This window comes from Microcebus murinus, chromosome 21, assembly GCF_040939455.1.
Source record: "Microcebus murinus isolate Inina chromosome 21, M.murinus_Inina_mat1.0, whole genome shotgun sequence".
NCBI lineage: Eukaryota > Metazoa > Chordata > Mammalia > Primates > Cheirogaleidae > Microcebus > Microcebus murinus.
Window position 1 is genome coordinate 17,330,223 of NC_134124.1, and position 25,809 is coordinate 17,356,031.

General features: G+C 44.8%; 1 protein-coding gene across 1 annotated transcript; it reads right to left on the reverse strand.

Annotated features, from left to right (window-relative positions):
* LOC105858045 (proton-coupled amino acid transporter 2) lies at positions 1-25,808 on the reverse strand. The gene is made up of 10 exons (XM_012740899.3): positions 25,553-25,808; positions 22,432-22,522; positions 21,782-21,870; positions 21,180-21,275; positions 17,620-17,704; positions 14,560-14,778; positions 12,826-12,924; positions 9,272-9,438; positions 6,255-6,424; positions 1-1,469 (listed from the first exon to the last, which is right to left on the reverse strand). Exons 1-10 carry the CDS (start codon positions 25,714-25,716, stop codon positions 1,198-1,200), a joined length of 1,452 nt encoding a protein of 483 aa, XP_012596353.1. The 5' UTR covers positions 25,717-25,808; the 3' UTR covers positions 1-1,197.
* Between the last annotated feature and the right edge of the window lies 1 nt (position 25,809).

Genomic DNA, 25,809 nt, shown 5'->3' on the forward strand with positions numbered 1-25,809 from the left:
TTAGGGATTAAAATCATATACATTTATTATTTATCACGGTTCTGTGGATCATCTGCACAATTCCATGGTCTGGGTCAGCTTCTATGTCTGGGGTTGCATATAGTCTAGGATGGCTTCACTCGTGTGTCTGGAAGTTGGCAGGCTGGTTGATCCGAGGGACTGGGCTCAACTGGGATGATTCATGTACGCTCCACACGGTCTGTCATCCTCCACAGAGCAGCAAGAGACGCAAGTCCCGATGCACAAGCTATCACTAAGCCTCTGTGTGCGTCGGATTTGCACGTCCCATTGGCCAAAGCAAATTACAAGGTCAAGACCAGATTTAAGGGGTAGAGATATAGGCTTCATCTCTTGATAGGAGGAACCACAAAAGCACATTATCAAGAGGAATTTATGGCAATTTTTGCTATCTTCTACAAGAACCTTGCACTATGTTTTGCACACAGTAGAATTCAGGATGTTTTTTGCTAGAATTAAGATGTAAAGTCCATTCAAATAATGTTTATGTCCACCCCCCGCGCCCCCGACTGGCACATCTACTTCCATGCCTCCTAGTCAGTGCTGGAATCTTTGAACTGGGCCAAAACTTTATCCAGTGGTTTGGAAAGTTTATTGCCCTTGACTTAAATATGGAAGTCTCCTTTCTATCTGAGAGTTGCAACTCTCATTGGTCATCTTGGCCTTGTCCATCTCGACACTGGTGCTGTGCACGTCTTGCTGGGTTGTGCATCATGTCTCTACTCCTAGTGTTTGCTTTTTGAATAGATCCAGAAAAGGCGAAACGCTTTGCCAAAAGCATGGTCAGCCTCAGCTGGCTGCGCCTCTCTTTCCTCCAGTTGCTGCCCTGTGGGGTCCCCTGGTGGCTTCTTTTTGAATAGCTCCACTCTGGATGTGAAATTCACCACGTGAATTACCAAAAAGTTGGCAAGACTTGGGAGACAGCTTCCATGCAAGAGTTCTCAAATTAGTAGAAAGTAAGAGATGGTGAGAACAAGAAATAAACGAAAATATGTGTATATATATATATATATATTTAAAATTACCAATTAGACTTTTAAGCTGGTGAGTCCTTCCTTGTTTCACCTCGAGTTGGCTCAGAGAAAAGGCAAAGTAAAGATGCATTATAAAGATAATGCAAGTGAAAGAGATCCGTGTCATCATAAGTCAGGTACTGGTGGGCAAGAAGCAGCACCATGGTCACTGAACAAAAGTGGTGGAGTTAGAAAAGGGGAGAGACTCTTCTGATTCGATCAGTTCATAGAGGGCCTGGTAGGTCCCTGCCACGAAGCCCACGAAGCCCAGGATGCTGATCAGGGCGTCCTTGGCGATGGTGAGGGGGCTCATGCCCTCTGAGTAGTAGGTGGCGATCTCCAGGAGGGGTGGGATGATGAGGGCCAGGGCGCTGCTGCTCACGGAGCCCACCAGGGAGAGGACCAGGTCCAGGCGGGGGACGAGGATGGCCAGGATGCCTGCAGGAGGATGAGAGAGGGCAGATGGAGGATCACAGGCTTAAGCAAACTATCAATGTTTGTCCTTAAAATCTTCTTAAAAAAATAAAGCAGCGTTTCTCAGAAATTAAGTTATAGAAAGTAAAAGTTGAAAGCCCTCTTATACCGCTGATCACACTCCCTAGAGCAGGGGCCCTCAAACTTTTTAAACAGGGGGCCAGTTCACGGTCCCTCAGACCTTTGGAGGGCCGGAGTATAGTTTGAAAAAAAAACTATGAACAAATTCCTATGCACACTGCACATATCTTATTTTGAAGTAAAAAAACAAATGGGCAAAAACACCCCCATGTGGCCCGCGGGCCGTAGTTTGAGGACGCCTGCCCTAGAGGTTACATATTAAAACTTCTGCTGGATGTGGTAGCGAAGTTCTGCAGTCCTAGCTACTCGGGAGGCTGAGGCAGGAGGATCCCTTGAGCCCAGGAATTTAAGGCCATCCTGGGCAACATAGAGGGACCCTGTCTCAAAAAACAAATGAGAAGAAACCCTGTCTCTTTCCAATTATTTTTCAAATATATATATTTATATGGTTGGGAGGAAAAATGTTTCCTCTACCAACTTAGGGTCAGTGGTTGGGAGCCTGTAAGTTTAACTGAGAATAGACAAGATTAACAGAAGAAAAGACAAAGTTTATTTAGCAGCTCTAGAGACTTGGAGAAGGCACTTTTTTTTTTTTTTGAGACAGGGTCTCGCTTTGTTGCCCAGGCTAGAGTGAGTGCCGTGGCGTCAGCTTAGCTCACAGCAACCTCAAACTCCTGGGCTCAAGCGATCCTCCTGCTTCAGCCTCCTGAGTAGCTGGGACTACAGGCATGCGCCACCATGCCCGGCTCATTTTTTCTATATATATTAGTTGGCCAATTAATTTATTTCTATTTATAGTAGAGACGGGGTCTGGCTCTTGCTCAGGCTGGTTTCGAACTCCTGACCTCAAGCAATCCGCCCGCCTCAGCCTCCCAGAGTGCTAAGATTACAGGCGTTAGCCACCGTGCCCGGCTGAGAAGGCACTTCTTTAATGAGACCGTGGATCTGTAGATAAATTGGCTTCCAGAACAGCCAAAGATACCCACTGAATAAGAGGAAAGGGAGGAGGAGGAAGGGCTTCTATGGAAGAACAAATGGAAGGTATGACCATTTCAGATAAAGTTTATTAAGCGATTAGTCAGTCCAATGATAGCAGTTAGTCTCCTTTCTGGCTCTAAACCTCCCAGAGAAGGGATTTATGGCAGCTACTATTTTTCTGGAGGCTCTGGTTACATCAGCAAAGAAGTTTAGGTAAAGCTTTTTTCTGCAGCTGCTATTTATTCAAGTGTTTTTAACTTAAAATGATCTTTATGCTACTGAGGTACGTTTTAGATCCCTACATATTCAATGACACTTAATCTCTTAACAAATAACACTAAATAACATTGCTGGGAACTGTTCAAACCAACAGACAAAATATATATTTTTTAAAATCCTGCCTTTGTAGACTTAATATTTTAATAAACAATTAGCATGAGTACAAGAACCTCTTACTTGCAGACAATTAGGATGCAAAATCATTTATAGCACAAAGGGATCTTCAGTTGGAATGAGACCCATGGTCTCATTAAAGAAGTGCCTTCTCCAAGTTTCTTATACATGTCAGAAAACATCCGACAAAGAAACATGAAAAGCTAAAGATTTCACAATTATATTTTTTTCAGCAGGATGTTTTACAGGCCTAGGCTTTTATATTTTTAATTTTATTTTATTTGATGGAAATGTTCCTGGTCACCAAGAAATCCCAGAAGCCCCGACTAGGCTTCCTTTGGAAAAGGAGTATGGTGTAACAGAAAGAAAACGGGTCTGGAAGGCAGGAATCTGGCTTTTTCTTGTGTGGCCTTGGCCAAGTCTCCAATCCTTTGTCAGCCTGGGGATAAATGCCACCTACCCTTTTAGGTATTCGTGCTGCCCATGGCATTAAAGTTCTAGATATGCTAATTAATGCAAATGAAGCACTCAGAAAAGTTATCTTCATTTCCACTCCAAGTTACTTACTCATAAGTACTAATTGAAGCAATGCTTTAAGAAGCTGTAGTTTTAGGCTTCAGGGTTTGCTACTCTCATACTTTGGGGCAAATTCTTTGATTTCTCTAGAATCTCTGAGTGGTTCCTGTTACCAAGGTCAAACTGACAATGCATCAATCCCCTCAAGAGAAAAAAAAAATTAGTGGCTAATAAATGCAAAGGGCTGGTCTAGTACAGTGAGAATCAAGAATCTCCTCGAAGCCGGGCGCGGTGGCTCACGCCTGTAATCCTAGCACTCTGGGAGGCTGAGGCGGGCGGATTGCTCGAGGTCAGGAGTTCGAAACCAGCCTGAGCAAGAGCGAGACCCCGTCTCTACTATAAATAGAAAGAAATTAATTGGCCAACTAATATATATATAAAATTAGCCGGGCATGGTGGCGCATTCCTGTAGTCCCAGCTACTCGGGAGGCTGAGGCAGGAGGATTGCTTGAGCCCAGGAGTTTGAGGTTGCTGTGAGCTAGGCTGACGCCACGGCACTCACTCTAGCCTGGGCAACAAGCGAGACTCTGTCTCAAAAAAAAAAAAAAAGAATCTCCTCGGCTAGTCAGTAGCAGGGGACCCTGACGCTACTGCAAGACCGGCGGTGGGCACTGGAGAAGGTGTCTGAGGCCACAAGCAAAGACCCAGAGGCTGAAGCAGCCCAAGGGAGCCGGGCTGAAGCTGAACGGCTGGCCTGCAGAGGGAGAAGGAGTTCATGGCCAGGGCAGCTGCAGCACTGAAGCACAGAAGCAGACCCAGGAGGAGAGGATGGTCCTGCAGCCCATTTCTAGCACAAGGATGAAATCTTGGACAACCTCCTGGCCTTGGTCTGGAACATCTGGCCAGAAATCCATGAAAACTACCACACAAATGGATACAAGAGGAGTCCCTTTTCCACGGGCTGCTATTTTAGATGCTTCATGGAATACGTAGCTTTAGCAAAGCCCCAGTTACATTCTTATGAAAAGCCATTAAATTATTTCTGTGTATTATATAGTAGGTCCTCTCACTTTCTGGAAAGTAGCCAATCTAGCTTCCTTGGACAGACTTAGAACTTATCTAAAGATTTCATCTTTTCACTTCCTATTTCTTAGAAATTTAACGAGTATACATTGCCTGTTTTCCTATGCCTTTAGCTCAAGCAACATAGATATCAAGGTTGACTTTTTCTTTCTTAGATCTAGTAAAAAAGAAAAAAAAAACCAGTTCTTTAAAGAAAGAAAGGGATTAAATAATTTTTTCCCCGTAACATTTTCTTGATGCTCAGGGGCTTTATCTGTGAAAAGGGAATAAGTAGTTATTTGTAACCTGTATGAAGTAGCAGTCAGACTTAAAACAGTCCATTTCTGTTAATGGTTAGGACAGTGAATACAAGTGTAATTGTTTGGGGCCGCTTTTAGCTTCTTTCAATCAAAATTACTAGATGATAGAATTCAAGAACTTGTTACATGTTATTACTTGATGTACTGATATTCATTTAAAAGTAAAGACTTCATCATACCATAAAAATGCAAAAAAAAAAAATCTCCTAAATGTCCATTGACAGATGAATGGATAAAGAAAATGTGGTATATGCCTACAGTGGAATACTATTCAGCCTTAAAAAAGAAGAAACTTTAGCAGTGACAGTCAAAGGGAGCCTTAGGGAGAGCTGGGCCAGCTCACGCTTAATGCAGGAATCTCTAACATCCCCTCTGGTGTCTGGTGAAATACTGCAGACAGGGGCACTCTGCATCACGGGGTCTGGGCACACAGGAGGGCTAAGAGGGGGTGAGTGGGGCCGGCCTCGGCTGACAGGTGAGCACGAGACCATCCAGGGGCCAAGGAGCTCCTGCTGATTGTTGCTGATAGAGAATGTGACCCTGGGCTTGTCAAATCATTTTATTTCCTTTACCCCCAAAATTATGGATATGTATAATCCATAATTATTTTTCTGGATTTGTATAATCCAGAAATCTGGATTTGTATGTGAAATTGCCCACATTTTTAATGTTGGCCCAAATGTATACAACATTGTGAGGGTAAAACAATACCTGTTGCCATATTAGACTTGCTGGTTGCCCTCTTTCTTTCTTTCTTTTTTTGTTTTTTACAGAGATGGGGTCTCACCATGTTGCCCAGGCTGGTCTTGAACTCATGGCCTCAAGCGATCCTCCCTCCTTGGCCTCCCAAAGTGCTGGGATTACAGCCATGAGCCACTGCAGCCGGCCTGGCTGCCCATTTCCAGTGCCTCTCCTGGAGGTGAAGGACACTGGCTCTGGACTTAGATGACTTGGGCTCACATCCCACCACTGACACTCCCTGGCTGATTATTTATCACTCACTGCCTCAGTTTCCTCTTTTGTAAAGTAGGGTTTATCCCAGCTCTGGAGAATTCTCATGATGACAGAATAAAATACTATGAAATGTGGACTGGAAAGAGCTTAGTACCGTGCCTGGCACACCGTAAGTTTTCGATACCTGTCAGTTCTTGTTATGATTGTTGTTCGATAAGCTGTGTCACTCCCTTAGTCTGGGCACCAATAAACCTGTCTAATTAAGTACGTGTAAGAATAGAGTTGTCCCTGAGGCTTTGTTCTTGTAAAGCTTTAGAATGGCCCCTGAAATACAGTAAGTGCTGAGTAAATGCTAGTTGTCATGATTATCCTCTGCCGTCCGGCCAACTCCTGACAGCCCCCTGGGAAAGATCAGCAGGAACATTGCGCTCTGCCTGTGACTCACATGTCAGGCAGGCCAGGGCAAGGCGGATGGACAGGTCCAGAGGCAATGCCCAGCGCTTTGGCACCTGGGAGAGGGCGAAGGGGATGATGATCTCGGCAGGGACGTAGAACTGCAGGGCATAGGTGCACAGGATGCCGATGATGTAGAGGAGCTTGACGGACTGGTACAGCCTGCAAGAAAAACCAGAGCACTGCTCTCCAGGGCCACTGCGCTCTGACCACGGCCTCCTGGGAACATCAGCCTCTGACCTTGGCCCAGTCCCTCGGGCCTCTGTTTCCCCATCTGAAAATGATGGAAAGGGATCTTCTAGGAGTCAAGAGGGAGTCTCAACACAGCATGCAGTAAAAACAGAGTGAAGCATTATGGATTGAATGGAAACAGTTGGAAGGGTCACCTCTAAATGAAATAAAAAGAATCTTGAGCATGGGTGTATATAGCACCTTCATAAACTACTGTCACCCATAAACTACTGTCACTGCTCAATTTTTTTGAGACAGAGTCTCGTTTTGTTGCCCAGGCTAGGGTGAGTGCCATGGCGTCAGCCTAGCTCACAGCAACCTCAAACTCCTGGGCTCAAGCGATCCTCCTGCCTCAGCCTCCCAGAGTGCTAGGATTCCAGGCGTGAGCCACCATGCCCAGCCCTCAATGTTCAATTTTAGATTTTAGGAAAGAGGGGCTCAAGTCAGATACTATGCCTAGGTAGACACAGATGATAAGTGGCTAAGACCAAAAACCCTGGATCTAAAAGAGCCTAGTCCTTTGTGATCTCTGTCAGTCCTTAGGAATTCTCTAGATTCCCCAAAACTCTTGGTACACAGCAGGCCCTCAACAGATGCTTCTAGTTGGTTGAGAGAACTGCAGAAACCTGGATCCTTGGGGGCAGATACAGTTCATACACAGGGTTGTGTGGAGGTTGGGGTTTGTGGTTGGGGATGGAATAACAGGAGAAGCAAGGTCACTTGCAGGCCTCAAACTAGGGGCAGAGAGTGTGTGAGGTTTCAGCGTATGTTGAGTTCTATCCACGTTTTCTTTGACCTATCAAGATACGACTAGTTTTCCTTAGTCCACTAAAGTGGTAGATGCATCTGCCATGTTTAATAAATGTGTGTGTGCGCACGTGTGTTTAGCTCATTTCTTAAAAAAAGGCTCATTTCCACATTTCTGTGTTTCTTGCTTGTACTAATCCTGCTGTTGGGAATACCCTCTTTATTCCATCTGTCCAAGCCTTATCAATTTTTTTTTTCTAAATTCCCCTCCTTTTGAGCAGGGACCACATGCTAGATACTTTTAGACATGGCTCAACTTAATCCCCACCACTCTGCTTTATAAATGAGGAAAGTGAGGCTCAGAGAGGTGAAGTGAACCATCTGCAACCATAAGCCAGCAGGTGGCGCAGCTGAGACTTGGACCCAGGTGTACCATAGCTTTCCTTGTTTGGACGGAGTTGTCTTGTTGGACGAGTTTCCCTGTTGTCCCCTTCTGATGTGCTTCTTTCCTCGGAAATCCCTAAGGCCTCTTTTTCTGTGCTGTGTTCAAGCTTATGTACATACACTCCCTATTTCTGCCCCATTCCCCCTGGATCACGAGCTGGTGGAGGTAGTGAAGCACCATTCACAGGCATGGGTCTAGACTGGCATGTGCTTATAATTGGCATGCAGCAAATTTTTGATGAATGACATTTATCATCTTGGGAGAAAAAGGCAAATTAGGTCTCCAAGTGACTGTCTGCTTAAAGACAGAGGCATCCTGTCATGAACGACATGCCTGCTATGGGAGACAATGCTGCATGAACCTAGTGCTGTGGGTTCATGTGTCTGTTTAAATAAAGCACTGTTGAAGTCTGTGGCAGCTGTTGCATTCATGCATTCATTGAGTATATTGGAACGTATACTTTTTACAGATTCCAATGGTCTTCCAAAATTGCTTTTGTTTCACACTTTTGGATTTTCTCTTTTTTTGGAGACAAGAGTCTCATTCTGTTGCCCTGGCTAGAGTGCCATGGCATCAGCCTAGCTCACAGCAACCTCACACTCCTGGGCTCAAGTGATCATTTTGTCTCAGCCTCCCGAGTAGCTGGGACTACAGGTGTTCACCACCATGCCCAGCTAATTGTTTCTATATATTTTTAGTTGCCCAACTAATTTCTTCCTATTTTTTTTTTTTTTTGAAACAGAGTCTCGCTTTGTTGTTCAGGCTAGAGTGAGTGCTGTGGCATCAGCCTAGCTCACAGCAACCTCAAACTCCTGGGCTCAAGCGATCCTCCTGCCTCAGCTTCCTGAGTAGCTGGGACTATAGGCATGTGCCACCATGCCCGGCTAATTTTTTCTATATATACTAGTTGGCCAATTAATTTTCTTTCTATTTGTAGTAGAGATGGGTTCTCGCTCTAGCTCAGGCTGGTTTCAAACTCGTGACCTCAAACAATCCACACGCCTCGGCCTCCCAGAGTGCTAGGATTACAGGCGTGAGCCATCACGCCGGCCTTTCTTCCTATTTTTTTAGTAGAGACGGAGTCTTGCTTTTGTTCAGGCTGGTCTCAAACTCCTGACCTCGAGGGATCCTCCCGCCTTGGCCTCCCAGAGTGTTTCACACTTTTTCATCCTAGCTACTCTGATTTGGGGGATGGACACCATTGGCTGTGGCATGCAAGACTTGGTGACAAGCCTTAGTAAATGCAATGGAAGTGTGGCCGCCCCTGAGTGCTCTGCCTCTTGTCCTCTCCCAGTACCCCTCCCTTCTTCTCTCCTTAGGTGACCAAGGACTCTCGCATCTGCCCTCTCTCCTTAAATCATGTCCTCTTCATGCTCAGATGTCAAGGCCTAACTCAATTTGGGAGGCTGTTATTGAAGGAGGAGCTCCCTGGACAGAGAATCTGAAGACCATACTTTCAATGACAACTCTGCTTCTCCCTGGGGGAGGCTCTCTAGACCTTGGATTCCCAGCTACGGAAGGGAAGGAAGTGATCTACATGTTCCACCCATCCCTGAGTTCCCACCCCCAAGGGCCCATGGAGGTACCAGCAGTTGGGCAGGTTGAGGGTTATGCTGGCCTTGATATCATCTCCAAATCTCAGGTAGCCCAGAGCCCCAATGCTGGTGTACAGGGCAGTGATGATGGACATTCCCAAAGACAGGATGATTGGGAAGTGGCGGGCATCCTCCATCTTGTTTTCCAGTGGCAGAACCTGTAGAAATATTACAGTGTAAGGAGAGAGGGGGAGAAAGAGAGCCATAATATAAAGATGAAAGGTATCCTACTTCTGGTGTATACCCCAAGAACTGGAAGCAGGAACTTGAAGAGCTATTTGTACACTTGTGTTCATGGTAATATTATTCATAGTAGCCAATAGGTGGAAGCAACCCAAGCGTCCATCAACTGAAAATGGAAAAAAAAAAATGTGGTGTATCCATGCAATGGAATATTATTCAGCCTTAAAAAAAGAGGGAAATTTTAATACATGTCACAACATGAAATGTGCAGAATAGGCAGATCCATAGAGACAGACATCAGGTTAGTGGTTGCCAGGGGGTGAGAAAAGGGGAGAATTAGAAAGTGACTGTTGTTGGGCGCGGTGGCTCACACCTGTAATCCTAGCACTCTGGGAGGCTGAGGTGGGAGGATTGCTTGAGGTCAGGAGTTCAAGAACAGCCTGAGCAAGAACAAGACCACATCTCTACTGAAAGTAGAAAAATTATCCTGGCATGGTGGTGTACGCCTGTAATCCCAGCTACTTGGGAGGCTGAGGCAGGAGGATTGCTTGAGCCCAGGAGTGTGAGTTTGCTGTAAGTTAGGCTGATGCCACGGCACTCTACTCACAGCAACAGAGTGAGACTCTGTCTCAAAAAAAAAAAAAAAAAGAAAGTGACTGCTAATGGGTACATGGGTTCTTTTTCAGGTGATGGAAATGTTCTGGAATTAGTGGTGATAATTGCATAATATTGTTAATGTACTAAAAGCCACTGAATTGCATACTTTAAAATGGTGAGTTTTATGTTTTGTTTTTGTTTTTTGAGACAGAGTCTCACTTTGTTGCTCAGGCAAGAGTGAGTGCCTAGCTCATAGCAACCTCAAACTCCTGGGCTCAAGCGATCCTTCTGCCTCAGCCTCCCAAGTAGCTGGGACTATGGGCATGCACCACCATGCCCGGCTAATTTTTTCTATATATATATTAGTTGGCCAATTAATTTGTTTCTATTTTTAGTAGAGACAGGGTCTTGCTCTTGCTCAGGCTGGTTTTGAACTCCTGACCTTGAGTGATCCTCCTGTCTCGGCCTCCCAGAGTGCTAGGATTATAGACGTGAGCTACCACGCCCAGCCTGGTGAGTTTTATGTTATGTGAATTTTATCTCAGTAAAAAAATTAAGAGGAAGGAAGAATATATGTCATACAGATGTTAATTAAAAGAAAGTTGGAGCATTTATACCACATGGTTTTAAGATAAAGCTTCTGTTATCAAGACAGATTGATATTGGTGAAAAGAGACACATTGATCATTATAGGAGGTCCAGGAATTGACACATACACATATGCCAATGAACTTTATACAAAGATGCAAAAACAATGAAATAGAAAATGGATAGTCTTTTCAACAAATGATGATGGAACAATTGGGCATCTTATTAAAAAAATAAACTTCAACCTATAAACACCTTGAACAAAAATTAACTCAGACTAAATCATAGATCTAAATGTACAATTAAAACTATAACACATTTAGAAGAAAATATAAAAGAATATCTTTTTCACTTTGGGTTAGACAAAGTGCTTTTGACTATAACATCAAAAGCAGGATCTAAGGCCGGGCGCGGTGGCTCACGCCTGTAATCCTAGCACTCTGGGAGGCCGAGGCGGGTGGATTGCTCGAGGTCAGGAGTTCAAAACCAGCCTGAGCAAGAGCGAGACCCCGTCTCTACTATAAATAGAAAGAAATTAATTGGCCAACTAATATATATAGAAAAAATGAGCCGGGCATGGTGGCGCATGCCTGTAGTCCCAGCTACTTGGGAGGCTGAGGCAGCAGGATTGCTTGAGCCCAGGAGTGTGAGGTTGCTGTGAGGTAGGCATGACACCACGGCACTCACTCTAGCCTGGGCAACAAAGTGAGACTCTGTCTCAAAAAAAAAAAAAAAAAAAAGCAGGATCTATAAGAAAATGTTTGATAAATATGACTTTATAAAGATTAAAAGCTTTTGCTCTATAAACGACACTGTTAAGTGAATAAAAAGAGAAGCTTGAGACTGAAGAAATATTTAGAAATTACAGATCCAATAAAATATTTACATTTGGAATACATAAATAACTCTTAAGATTCAACGAAAAGAAAATAACTCAGTTTTTCAAAAATTTGCAAAATATTTGAACAGACATTGCATCAAAGAGGACATACAGATGCCAAATGAGCACACAAAAAGTTGCTCAGAATCATTGTTCATTAGTAAAATGGGAATTAAGTCACAATCAAATACCACTACACCCATTAGAGTGGCTGAAATATTAACAACTACTGATGATACGTCCAATTGCTACCAAAGGCAGAACACCTGGAACACTCATACCTTCTGGTGGGAATGCAAAATGCTACAGCCAATTTGGAAAACTGGCAATTTCTTATAACGATCCATGCATATGTGACCTACCAATCCCACTCCTAGAGAAATGAACACGTTAACATTCACACAAGAACCCGTACACGAATGCTTACGACAGCATTATTAATAATTGCCAAGAACTAGAAACAACCTAAATGTTCTTCAACAGGTGAGTTGATGAACTGTGGTACTGCCCAGACAGTGGACACTCTGCAACAGAAAGCAACAAGTTATTGGCACACGTGACAACACGGATAAAGCTCAAGTTCATTAGGCCGAGTGAAAGAAGCTGGTCTCTGAAAGTTACACACTGTATAATCTCACGTACGTGACGTTCTAGAAAAGAGAAACCAACAGAGGCAGAGAACAGAAGGCGGTTGCCGGGGGTTAGTGGTCGGGGAAGGCTACAAAGGAGCAGCATGAGGGAGCTTTTTGTGCGGAGGGAATTGTTTCGTGTCCTCACGGTGGTGTAACTGCAACTCTACGCATTTCTCAACACTTACAGGAATGTCCACGAAAAAGTAAATTTTTCTGTATGTAAATTTTAAAGTATTTTATATTAAAAAAAAATGTAGACAGCACTACCCTTCCTCAAATGTGGAAGTAGAGACTATATAACAATGGATTGTAAACACACAGTACTTTCCAGTTTAAAACTCCTGTATGTTTAGTCAAATCCCTGAATTTAAATTGTATGCCACCATTTTTAGAGTTGATTTTGAAAGACTAGAAAACTCATGTCGATAGGAGGGTGCATGTTTAACAGATGTATTGGGACGAAACTAGAACTGTCTCCTGCCGGCTTCTCTGTTGTAATCTATTTCTCTCTTGCTGGTGACAACCGACCCAAGTGGGAGCAGAGGTCACTTTCTCCCATGTGCATTTTCCAGCAGGCCCAACACAATGGCCAGGAGGGCACAGAGACCCCAAGCTCACAGCTCCTTTTCAGCACCAGGGAAAGGCCACCCTAATTCCAACCTTACCACGCCAATGCTTTCGAATGAAAAAATGGCTGTCCCAAAGAAGAGAGGGTAGGTCGTCCAGCTTGCCAGCAGTGGCAACTGGCTGGGGTCCGGAATGTCCTGTAGGGGAGAGAAATGCAATAGGACAGTCACTTTCAAAGACCATTTGAGCGCCTTGAAGAGAAGGGTCCTCTGAGAGGAAAGCTGATTTTTTTTAAAATTGAGTATCAAGAAGTTTAGAAGAGGCCGGGCGCTGTGGCTCACGCCTGTAATCCTAGCTCTTGGGAGGCCGAGGCGGGCGGATTGCTCAAGGTCAGGAGTTCAAAACCAGCCTGAGCAAGAGCGAGACCCCGTCTCTACTATAAATAGAAAGAAATTAATTGGCCAACTGATATATATATAAAAAATTAGCCGGGCATGGTGGCTCATGCCTGTAGTCCCAGCTACTCGGGAGGCTGAGGCAGAAGGATCGCTCGAGCCCAGGAGTTTAAGGTTGCTGTGAGCTAGGCTGACGCCACGGCACTCACTCTAGCCTGGGCAACAAAGCGAGACTCTGTCTCAAAAAAAAAAAGAAGTTTAGAAGACATCAACGGGAAATAGGCCACCATCAAAGTGGATTTTAGCACTTTATAATACCAAAGAACCAGAGGACAGAAACACGAGGAACCGGCAAAGTACCGAAGGATCAGTATCTCATGGAGGGAGTTTGGTTTATCAAAAACCTCCAAAAGAAAATCTTACACACCACGGATTAGTGCCCACCCAAAGTGCCCAAGAGTACCTTTAAATAGACTGCAGTCACAGTAATAGTCTAGGGAGCCCAAAGTAATTAGTTAAACGTGAAAGTCCCCTTTTCTTCTTTAATCTGCTGTAAATTGAGGAGGGGAGAGTGTGTGCAGGAAGGTGAAAATAATTACAGAACCATTTTTCTAATTGGGCAACCTCTGGAATAGTCCAAAAAAATGGATCAGAGTTTAGCGATCTCATTAGGAAATTCAATTTTAGAATTTTAGAATTCACCAATACCTTCTAAGGAATAAAAGATTGAGCCGTAGCTATTCTAAAATGTTTGACTAATTTATTATGTTTACTAAGTTTCATAAACAATATAACTTTTTTTTTCTCTTGTGGCTTCTCAAAGAGAAAAATAACTGAAAGTTATTGGGGATGCCAAGGAGTTTCCAAGGTTTAAATTTCTAGGTAGTGTTGAAAAGAAAAATTAGAAAGGATAAGGAATTAGGAAATTGAAGGAAAATCGATATCCCAAATTCAACCTCAAAGACATTGTAACTAACATCATATTAGATTTTCTTATGGTTTTTGAGACTATTTACACCTCTGTGACTAAATATTAGGGATTTTTCCTCTTGCCTTCCCTCAGAGTAACTTACGGTGCCTGGAATTATAGGCTATGGGCAATTCAATAAGTTTTAGCTGTAGTACAAGAACCTGCTTTTCATCTGCCTTTTGCTGCTAGCCAACTATTACAGGAATGGTCAATAGTTTACCAATCAAGATATTTTCCTTGCAAAGCACATTTTTTTAAAAGCCAGAATTTGACATAAAAATAGGTGTTTGGAAGAACATCGTGAACAAGGAGATATCCAGAAGAATGAGATTGTACAGAGACATCTCTGTGGGAGAAATGCTACAGTAGGTGAGTACTAGGCTGAAGAGTGGAGGGTTGGCACCTGCTCTATCATGGATCCAAAGGCCCCTCCTGCGTGAGGAGCCAGATGTGTGGTGTGCACCCACCTGGGCGATGTACTGGGCAATGATGACCAGGCTGACCAGCATGCTGATGTTGGCCAACATGGAGAAGATGGTCAGGACCCTGAGGTTCCGGATGAAGACCAGCAGCACCAGGACGGGCAGGAAGGCCAGCATATAGAGCCGTGAGTCCATGGTGGGGGTCGGAATGACTGTCTCGTTGTTGTGGCAGTTGTTGGTGGTGCTATTAATGGCTTCCGCTACCTGAGGAAGGAATGGGGAGGGCCAGAAGAGGACATGATAAAGCCTCTGACCGCATGGTTGGCTCAGTGCCTCACCCATAACCAAACTCCCTCACAAGGAGCTGGAGTGTCCCACCATGCCAAGTCTCACGGTGAGGGTGGGTGAATTTAGAACTTCTTATTCTAAACCCTCTACACCATACTTCCTCAAAAGAGGCTGCACAAATAGCTTTAATAAAAAATAACTGGATTTAGAGTGGATATTTGTTGACTTTTGGCAACCAGCATCCATTCCTCCTGATATTGATTTATTTTTAGTGGATTCTCTTGGCCATCGTATGCAGCCTTGGAGGACTGTGAATCAGTCATATGGCAGAGGTGAAGGACTTTGACTTCAGCTGGTGCATTCAGTATCTGTTCCAGGAATCAGAATCCAGATGTGAAGCAAAGGGACACAAGGACAGAAGTAGAAAAGGATAAAAATTAATTCTGATGGTGGATCCCTGATGAGACTGCTCGTGTGTTCTACTGTCGATATTCTCCCAGCTACCCAGGTTCTTGTTCTTTACTGAGAACCCATTTTAAAATTTTGTAAGTTAGCTAATATCCTTTCATTGAACTTATTTTCTGCTTAAATCCCCCAGATCTATTTCTTTTGCTTATAACCAAAACCCTGCATCACTTACTGTTTCTTAATTAATCCATACACTTACTGTTTTTATAATTGGGCCAATACTGGCATTTCAAGTGAGAAATCTCTTCCTTGTATGGGTTGGATCATTCATTAGAGAACATTTAGTATTCCTGGATTGCACGCAATGAATGCCATTAGCATCGCCCAACCATTGTGATAAATAAGAACCCCCTCGCTGCCCCCTGCTCTCCCAAACACAGTATAAACACTCTCTTGCAAAGTCAGGGGTGGGTTACCATGCTCCATTTAAAATCAGTATGACTTAATTGATACAGTCTTATCATGCAAGCAATACAATCCTCCGCAGAACAATTAGAAACTCAAGTTATGCAGGAAGAAAATGTAAAAGCATTGATAATCTCAGTACCCATGAATAGGCATGGTAACACTTTGGGATATATTCATCTATATATTTTCTACACAATATCCCTAATTACATGTATTATATGCATCCTTTTTATTTTATAAGACTGCAATCATAGTATACATCCTTTTATTTTAAAATCCTTTTTTCACTTAACAACATACCATGGATACACAAAAGAAACATTCAGTTTTTTTTTTTTTTTGTTTTTTTTTTGATTCCTCACTACAGTAGGAAAAAGACCAAACATTAGCCAGGCACTTCAAGGCCCTCCATAAATGGCCCTATTCAACCTTCAAGGCTCTTCTTCTCCTATGGCCTCTGGGTTTTCAGTTGTCCCTTTCCCCACCTTGGCTGCCACCATTTTCCCTCCAATCTGCCCTTCAACACCCCCGTAGATGCACCCCCTTGGAGGAAGCCTGCCCTCTCCAGTGATCTCTGCCATGTAGTTCACAATTAGCACCCCTGACCTCGGGGTGTTTAGTGGCATCCTGACTTGGCACCAAAATACCATGTTGATATTTAACTTTTTGGGTTTTAGCCTGTAAATGCCTTGAGACAGTGCTTGTTTGGTAATAAATGCAGATGATAAATAAATGCAGATGATAATAAATGCAGATGGCACATATGGGTCTGCAATGTGTTTTAAGAGCCTTCAAAACAAACTCTTTGACTAAGTAATTTTACTTCAAGAAACATACACTAAGAAAATAAAGGAGTCCACAAAGACTTGTGTGTCACTGCAACCAATTATAGTGGAAAAATAAAGGAAAACAAAAGAAATATCCAGTGATGGAAGACCGGTTAAGCTATGGTCTGTATGAAGGAATATTATGAAACTATTAAAAATTACATTGCAAAATGTAAGGCTATTGCAAAATGCTAACTAGTTAATGTTACATTACATTATAAGCATGAGTAGTTGGACTGAGAGTAGTTTTATTTTATTTTGTTTTGTTGGGAGAAGAAATACAGGATGGTATTTAAGAACTTGAGCTCTGATGTCAAACAGACCTGGGTTTTTAACCTCGGTTCTGTGAACATATATACATTATAGAGTTTATAACCTCAGTGTTCTCATCTGCAAAATAGGAATAATCACAGCACCTTCATTGATAAGGTCATGGAGAGATTAAGTGAGGGAAAGTATGTAAAATGCTCAGCACTGTGCCTGACATTATAGAAGCTAACTCTGAATTCTTACTATGTTTTTCTTCTTTCTAACCTTTTTACATTTCTGATTTTCTGGGATTGCTGCTATAAGCATAAAAAAAAGCCCTAAAAATAGTTTTATTTTTAAAGCTTACTGCTTAAGGAAGGCCTCGTTATTAGCCATATTATTTTGCTCAAAGTGTTGCAAAATAATGTCAAGTTTAGATCAGGAAGATTTCCTGGGGACGACGACTGTTACGCCACAGAGTAGTAGCTATAGGTAGAAACAGATGACCCAGGGAAGGCTGGGAATCATCACGAAACACTCATATCCATTTTAGAAACATTAAGTATGATTGAACTCCAAGGCAGGAGGATTGACAAAATGCAAGGATCTTTCCAGTTTACGACTGTAGGGACTAACCTTGAGAATAAGTCCAAGATACGTGACAAAGGGTATCGTGGCAAAAGTAACCACACAGAAATCTGCAAATATGTGAACAGGGGAAGGCCACTTTGATAACATCTAGTTTAACTTCTTTTGTTGGTTAATTGAGAACTCAGAGAGAAGAAGCGAATTGTTAAACAAACAACTAGCAGAGGAGCCTGTTGTCCACATCTTTTTCCATCCCATATTCTCTAGAAGACTCTACCTGTTTTAAATTATCGGCCAGAAACACAATATACACACAGCAGAAGCCCAGCTGGGTGACAATAAGGAAGAAGCTCACGATACGCCTGGAAGAGGGGGGAGAGAGAGAGAGAGAAAACTTGTTATAAAAGAAGCCAACTTGTGGGTTCCATTTCTTGCCATTCTGCCCTCTGTCCTCAGGGGTTGGTGGCCCTGGACCAGCCCCCTCAGTCCTTCCACCACAATCAACGATGGGGCAAAGAAGTAAGGTAACAATAGTTCTTTTTTATCAAGCGTTTTCAACTAGCCTCACATACTCGGCTCTGCGAGTGATAAAATTCTTCATGGTCAGGATCCTTCCCCCACACTTGGCTCTGCAGAATTCCTCATAATCAACATTAATTAATGTAAGACACAATGTTTTTATTAGCTGTCATTAGTGCTAAATATTTATTTTCTCCCATGTGCCAACCACTCTGTTAGGGACTGAGACACAGACAAATGACACATGGTCCCTTCCTCTAGTGGTTTGTACACTAAAGGGTGAGATGGACAAAAATCATTATAATATGGCATTAGGGCTTCGGTAAAGGGCATTTTATCCAAATTATGGGCAGACAGAAAGCCTTCCTAGAAAAACTAATACCTGAGTGAGAGTCCCTTGGGAAAAGGAAGAAAGACTGAGAAAAAAAAAGTGGATGAAGAAGAAGAAAGAGGGGGAGGAGGAGGAGGGGAAGAAGTAAGAAAAGAGCCTCTCAGCAAGGGAGCAGGCAGATTTCTCTAGCTGTCGGGTGGAGAGTCCATGGCAGGGGCAAGACTGAGGGTGGGAGAATGGGTAGGAGATTCTGTCAATAATGGAGGTGAAAGATGGCAGCAGCCTGGACAAAGACACAGTCCTTAGCATGACAGCATTGAAACATTTTAAGAGATACCAGGGACCTAGAACTTATAGAACTTGGTGATCACATCTAGAAGAGAAAGGAAAAGGAAATGATCAAAGGTGATTTATAGGCTTTTGGCTTGGACAACAAAATGAACCGGGAAACTCGGAAGGAGGAACTGTTTTAGGAGAAGGGGAAGAAATGACACATTCAGTATCTGAATTGTTGAGCTTAGGGTTCCTGCAGGAGACAACTCTGTACTAGGGTCTGGAACTGCTGAGTTGATAATGGATAGGTAATGGATAAAGCCTTAAAAAGGCAGATCAGTGTTGGAGAGTGTGCAGAGTGAGAAGAGAAGAAAGCAATGTTCTAAATGCCAATATTTAATAGAAACAAAGAAGCCTACAACCAGTGTAAAAGAATGGCCAGAAAGATAGGAGGGAAACTTGGGGAAAAGAGGTTTAATAGAATCCAAGTGGGGTGAGAATGTTTGAAGAAGAGAACAGTCAATTGTACCCACTGCTGCTGAGAAGTTCTCTGGAGTAAGGAAGGTGCGACAAGGAGGTCTCTTAGGACATTGGTAGAAAGAACTTCAGTAGAATTATAAGGATAGTAAAGCCAGGTGACCTGTGAAAGAGGTGAAGGGCACATAGAAGTAAAATCAGAGAGTGGTCTGTTCCTTCATGCAGCTAGAGTGTGGGCTCCAGGTTTTCTTCCTCAGCATATCCTTAACAAATGTTAAGGTTATGTGTATTGCCCTTGGGCTCCAATTTTGATGGTGCCCGTCTTGTTCATCATTGTAGACTCATTGCCTAAAGCACCTCCTGATACACTGTAGGTGTTCAGTAGATATTGGGTGAATAACATATATTGAATATAAGATAGGATAGTGGCTACAATGGTGTAAAGTCGAGGAAGCTTTATTTACTTATTTTTTTTTAACATGTAGATAGGCGAACACATTAAAGACTAAGAGGAAGAGCCCATAGTCAAGGAGTTCCACTTGTAGGAGAGGTGAGAATTAGTGGAACGAGGTCCCTAAATGGAATAGGAGAAGCTTCTTTATCTGCCCAACTATGAGTAGAAGGATTTGAGGGGCTATGGCAGGCAAGTCTCATGTTGAGTCACAAAACCTGGAAAATTCTGGTCATTGTCCCATAGCCTTCTTTAATTATCATTATTATTATTATTTTCTTTTTTTTCTTGATTTTGAGAGTGGACCCATAGCCTTCTGAGTCTGCTCCCAGGCTGACTGTATTAAGCATGGGCTTTGGGTAAGGTTGGTGCCAGACCCACGATGCCATGTAGACGACCTCCCATGGTCAGGGGCACACGTGGTTTGGGATATCACAGTTTGGGAGAGACTCTGACAATCTAGATGGTGCTCAAAAATAGGAGGCAGATGGGGTGGGGATAGATCTGAAAATAAAGTCAAAGGAGTAGAGTTATTCCCCAGTACCAGAGGGCAAAGGGTATTGACTCATTCTGTGTTATCTCTGAGAGATAAAAGGTGAGATTTTTTAAGGAGGAAGACTTCATTCAGCTCAACAAATGGTCCTGAAAGTCTTGGTCATTTCCTCTCCTTTTTCCCTCACTCTATACTCTCTCCCTAAGAGACCTCTCCTGCCCATGGCTTCGTGGCGGACGACTTCCACTCTGGCTCTCCTGTGTGAAGTTAGGTCCAAACCTATACACGCCCACTGGACATCTGCACTTGAATGTCACTCGGGCACCCAACTTGTCCAAAATAGAAGTCGTCAGAAATCTGAGTCAACCTTGACTCTTTCCTTTTCTCGATCCTGGGATCCCATTGATAACCAAGCCAACTTCCCTTCATCCCCACTGCCACCTGTCTGGATGTTGTCAACAGACTCTTTGTGGATCTGATTCCATCTACTACTGCTCCCATCAAATCTATTCTCCTCGCGGGAGACAGATAGATCTCAAAATAATGCAACTATGATGACCTCCCTGATTCAAACCCTCCAGTGGCTTCCTTTAAGAAAAGAACAAAACCTTTAAGAGGGTCTAAAATACACAACTTGACAGGGCACCTGGCTCCTTCACTTCCCCCTCCCTCACTCTCTGCCCTCAAGCTACCTGTCCTTTCTGTTCCTTGAAACTGCCTGCTTCAGGGCATCCACCTCTGCCCTTCCTCCTTCCTGGAAGGCCCTCCAGGCACCCATCTGCTGTCCCCAGGTAATTCCTCATTCTTCAGGACTCCTTCCTTCAGGACTCATCTCATCTGTCCCATCTAGAAGTCCCCTTCTCCCCCAGCGGACACACTTCTCCTTACCTGCCCCGTGGCAAGCTTCTCTCCTTCACCTTATCTATCCCAGTGGTTATTAAACAACTGTGTCCTGAGCTATCTAACGTCTGTCTTTCCCACTGGACAGGTTCTTGCTATTTGTCTTTTCCCTTATGGGATTTCCAGGGTCTGGCACATAGCAGCAACTGGATGAATGTGGTTAAATAAAAGAGTGGATGATATTAAAGCCCCACAGCAAAGGGATGAGCACCCTGTCACTGGAGGAATAGTAGGAGTGGGGCTGGATCAGGGATGTTGCCAACGAACCCTCCCATGTGGAACATCTGACCTTCTGAGCCATGTAAGCCACGTTGCCAGGGAAGACGGCACCGCTGACAGCAGCATCTTCTACTCCTGTACCCCACCCCCTGCAGGAAAGCAAGGTCAGGTTACCTTCCCCAGTGGGCGTGGTTCTGGAGCCAGGTGCTGGGGCTGGCTTCTAGTCCATGCATCACCGTATCCCCATAGTCCAGAAAGGGCTTGTTAAGCCTGCAGGAGAGAGTGCATAGACTGTTGCCAAGAGAGAGTTTAACCTAAGATCACATGCTGAAAAGTTAAGAGATGCTGAGCAAGGCAGGACACAGCTAGAGAGTGGAAAGAACACTGGGGCAGAGATGTAAGTTCTCGTTCAGGCTTTGACACTTGGCAGCAATTCCTTGGTGGCTTGTTTTCCTTACCTGTCAAGTGAGGTGGTTACTACATAGCAGGAGTGATACCACGCGCCTGGCGTGGGCACAGAAGTTTTCACATCAACGATCCCACTGGATCCCCATGACAAGTCTCTGAGGCAGGGCTAGGCATGGATTATTGTCTATGCCCAATTTACAGATGAACCAACCACATACGTAGTATGGCCTGGTTGAGATCACCAAGCTCCCTATCCCTACATGCTCTTCTCTCTTTCTTGGCCTTATTGGAGAAAATTAAGAAGTAAACTCTTGCTATGTGTAGGACGTGTACCAAAGGAAGTGACACAAGGACGCCGTTTTCCTCACCTCTGGCAGAAGCGCTGGGCACACCTGACCAAGATGAGCATGCAGTGGCAGGCGACCAAGCCCATCACCAGCAGGCTGAGTGGGCCCACCTGGAGGGGGGCAGGGCGAGGGAGGAGAGAGGAGAAGGGATTCATGAAGAGCACTGCGAGGAGGAATTTGGTAGTGCAGATTTCATTACGGACTCAAATAACTTTCTAGAAAACTGGTTTGCAAGCTCCTTTATAATAGCAGCAGCTGTTTGTCAAATACGATCTCAAGTATTAGTCCAACAAAACACAGAAAGCAATTACAATGGGGTATGGCGGTGCGAGTAGGGGACCCAGAATCCCGACCACACGTGTCCTATGTGGCCTCTGAGGCTTCCCCAAGGCCACCTAAGGCTCTGCAGAGCATAACTGGGAAACTGGTCATAGTTTCCTCTACAAGGGAGGAAACTGAGGCCTGGAGAGTGGACAGACGACTTGTCAAGGCCACTAAAGTCTGCTCCAGAGACAGAGCTCTAGCCTAGGCTAGATGTCTAGACTCCAAGTCTGGACCAAGCTGCCTCCTGGAAAGACTGCTCGTTGCAGGCTACTAAAAACCATCAAAGCCTCTCCTCCCGCCTCCTTTCCACCACTGGTCACGGTGGCTCCACCGGCGGCCCCTCTTACCAGGATGCCAGCGTTCTTCACGGCCAGGGGCAGTCCCAGGATCCCTGTGCCCATGTTGCCTTTCAACAAGTGAACCAAGGTCTGGAACAATCTAAAGGAGAGCAAGGAGACGTGAGGCTGGGGAGGGGGTGTGGAGGGGAGGAGATTCAACAGTCTCCTCGCAGCATGCCAGCACTGAGGCAAGCTGGCTCGGGGGCTCTTGGCCATCCCTCAGCTCCTGGGTCCTTGCCTGGCACATCTGGGTCCTCTGCAGGATAACTGGTCGTCCAGGTTTGCCCAGAATTATCCTGGTTTTAGCAGCTAACACTCAGTAGATGCCAGTATAACACTCACTATAGGAGGTACTATGCTAAGTACTTTACACGTATTATCTCATTTAATCCTTTTGTCAAGGTTACGAAGCAGACACTATGATCATCTTGCAGATGAAGAAACTGAGGCACAGGGATATTTTAATGACTTGCCCAGGACATATTGGGGCACCAAGACTTTAACCCAGGGCTACATTGCTGTTCTTCACCCCTCCTTTCGCTAAACAGTCTTCTGGAGATAAACCCAGACAGAATGAGAGAAGGAACAACCCTGTTTCATAACTGGGGAAACTGAGGCTCAGAGAGAGGGTAACAACTAGCTTAAGGTCATAAAACTAGTAGTAAGATAGGATTAAACTCAGAGAAAAGGGAAAAGGACAGTCAGAAATAAGAAATCATCATAATTTCTGAATAAATAGGTTAGATGACTTGAGTCCCTAGATGGGGTCTGGTGGGACACAGTCATTTGGGGATTGGGCTCCTGAGTTTTTCTGGTTTTTGTTCTTCTCAGCCAAGGGCAACAAGGCTGGGGAACGGCATGCCTCCCTTCCCCCAAACAAAAGCAAAAACTCAGACCCTTTCTTTAAGACAGATGTGAAGGTTGGTCCAGAGGACAAGGTCTAAATCATCAGAGGAAAAATTTTTCCAGGGAGGGACATTCTCTGTTGGTGGATTACAAAACAAATCTATTTCCACACCTCTCTGTACCTGGACCAGGTTAAATCAAGGTGAGGCTGGGTTTACACATACAACTTTAGAAACCTTGGACATTCCCCACGAGAGCCTTTCAGTCGCAGAGGTATCCTGGAAGGAGCCTGGTCTCTGGGGTTGGACAAACCAGGGACTAAAACCCAAGGCTGCTACTTAGACTGGCTGTGTCGTCTTGAGCAACATGCTCACCTTTGCTGAGCCTCTGTGAGTGTTAGTAGTAATGATATTTTGAAAGAACTACCCCAAACACCCATATCTCTATGAGAAAGCCCTCAACCCTCTTGCCTCCTGAGGTTCTGTGCCCAGATTTGCTAAGGGTTAAAGAGAACAATCGCGGGAGAAAGGGGGCGGAGAGTCTCGCATGCCTTTCTCCCTGTGGGCGTCAACATTGCTGACAGAGCACTACACCCTACTCCGCCAGTGATGGGCTTGTTTTGCAACTAGGAAAGGGTCAATGGGTCATTTTGGAAATTTCTAACTAAAGGACTTAGGAAATTGGAATTTTAACTTTGGGCCGCTCAGCCAACTTAAAAACATGGTGTGGTAAGTCATGCAAAGTGCTGGACCGGGAGTCAGGCGATTGGGCTCCAGCCCTAACTCCTTTGTGACCTTGGACTGGCATCATGTCCACAGCAGCCGGGGCTTACAAGCACCGTGTCTGGGGGCTTTATGCTCAGATCGCCTGGGAGGAGTAAACTATCATTTCACAGAGGGGAAACTGGGCACGGAGAAGTTGGGTCCCTTGCCCAAGCTGGTAAGCAGCTAAGTGGGAATTTGAACCCAGGTGAGCTGACCCTGTAGGTACCAGGTTTACCCAGCCTGTTATGTGGCTTCTCTCCAAGCCACGGGTCCCCTCCAGCTCCTACTCGCTTTATTCCTTCCATTCTTAAGTAGCTGCAATCGCCACCAAACCTTGCATCAGTTCAGAACACAAGAGTTAGTGGGTTTCCTCAAGGTCTCTGATTGAGCAATGCCTCTGCTCAGCAGTGGATGGCCCCAAGGCCTAGATGGCTCACCCTCTCATCTCACCCTCAGGATCACTAATACTTAGTGACCCTCAGGACTAGTCCTGGGGCAACTGTTCCAGGCCGCAGTGCCACTCACTGTGTCTGTCCCTCAAGTGTCCTGCAGGATGGCTGAGGAGAGGAGCTTTGCCTGCCTCTGACAGTCCCCCCGCCCCCCTCCCCGGCTGCACACCCCCAAACACACACCTTCAGATCTCATTTCCACGAGCATCCTCTTTAAATTCGCTCAGCCACCTATTTAGCCACATTTTGTGTATCAGGAAACTGAGACTCAGAGAAGAGAAGGAGCGGAGTCACAACTCGAACTCAGGTCTTGTGATTCTCTGTCCAGTGCTCTTTCCGCTACGCCAATGTGCAAAACCTGTCTTCTTAAAGTGGCAGAACCTCTTCACCGCCATGCCCCCCTACTTTCTTCCTAAATGAACTAGCTAGTCCAGCTGAGTGGTGGGGTCGGGTTTGGGTGAGGGGAACTGGAGCCCTGTAGCGTGGCTTCCCTCTTTGCCATGTTTTGAAAGCCTTGTGAATGACCCCTCCCCACCCCCCCTCTGGAAAATAGAGAACACTAGAACCTTCCACATGCTGTACTTTTTGGTGTCATCACTGCAATTCTCAATTGAGATAAAGGCCGGGCTTACTGCAGGAAAGGGGCAAGGAAGAGGCGATGCTTGGTTGTCAGGGAGGCTGCTCTGGTTTTAAGCTCAGGACTCACCTTCTCCTCCAAGAAGTCAAGGATTCTGCCTCTTTCTCCAACATTAACAGGACTGGCCAGGAACATAAAAGTGACTTTAGGACCAGCATTGATCCTAGCCCCTATGCATGTGGCCTGGAGCAATTGGGCCTCAGTTTCCCCTCTGCACATTTGTTGGGGACTGGATCACTATGTCCCAAAGGGCTTTTCTGACAGTCTCCATTCCTGCACCTTTAAGCTCATCTTTGACTCAGCCTCCGACTGCACCTTAGTTTCCGCATCAGCACAATGGGTTGCCAGTCAGACACACCCACCTCAGGATGTTTTAGCCAGTGCAAGCTGCAAGCTGGAGGGCAGAAATGGGGATGGCGGAAAACAGCACTCACGTTATGCCCTTGGTCTTCTCCAAGTCCGGCGACTCTGAAGGGCTCCCGTCCAAGAATCTAGAGTCCTTGTTCTGCAGCTTCCTGGCACTTTCGGGAGTCGACATGCTGTCCAATTTGAGGGTAACGGCTCCCTGGGGAGCCCCAGCACTCTTCGGCACAGACATGACTGCTTTAGAAGGGGAGAGTGCAGGGTGACGAGGAGGTCTGCTGTGGAAGGAGGCAAGCGGGAGGGTACCTCGTGCAGGTGTGCACCCCAG

What these genes read in the sequence shown, in the direction of transcription:
- LOC105858045 (XM_012740899.3), bottom strand. Translation starts at nt 25,716, where the DNA reads ATGTCTGTGCCGAAGAGTGCTGGGGCTCCCCAGGGAGCCGTTACCCTC. An exon ending in TGAAGAACGCTGGCATCCTG is followed by an intron (nt 21,871 to 22,431) that starts GTAAGAGGGGCC and finishes GCCCCCCTCCAG; the next exon opens with GTGGGCCCACTCAGCCTGCT. An exon ending in TGGCCGATAATTTAAAACAG is followed by an intron (nt 14,779 to 17,619) that starts GTAGAGTCTTCT and finishes TTCCTTCCTCAG; the next exon opens with GTAGCGGAAGCCATTAATAG.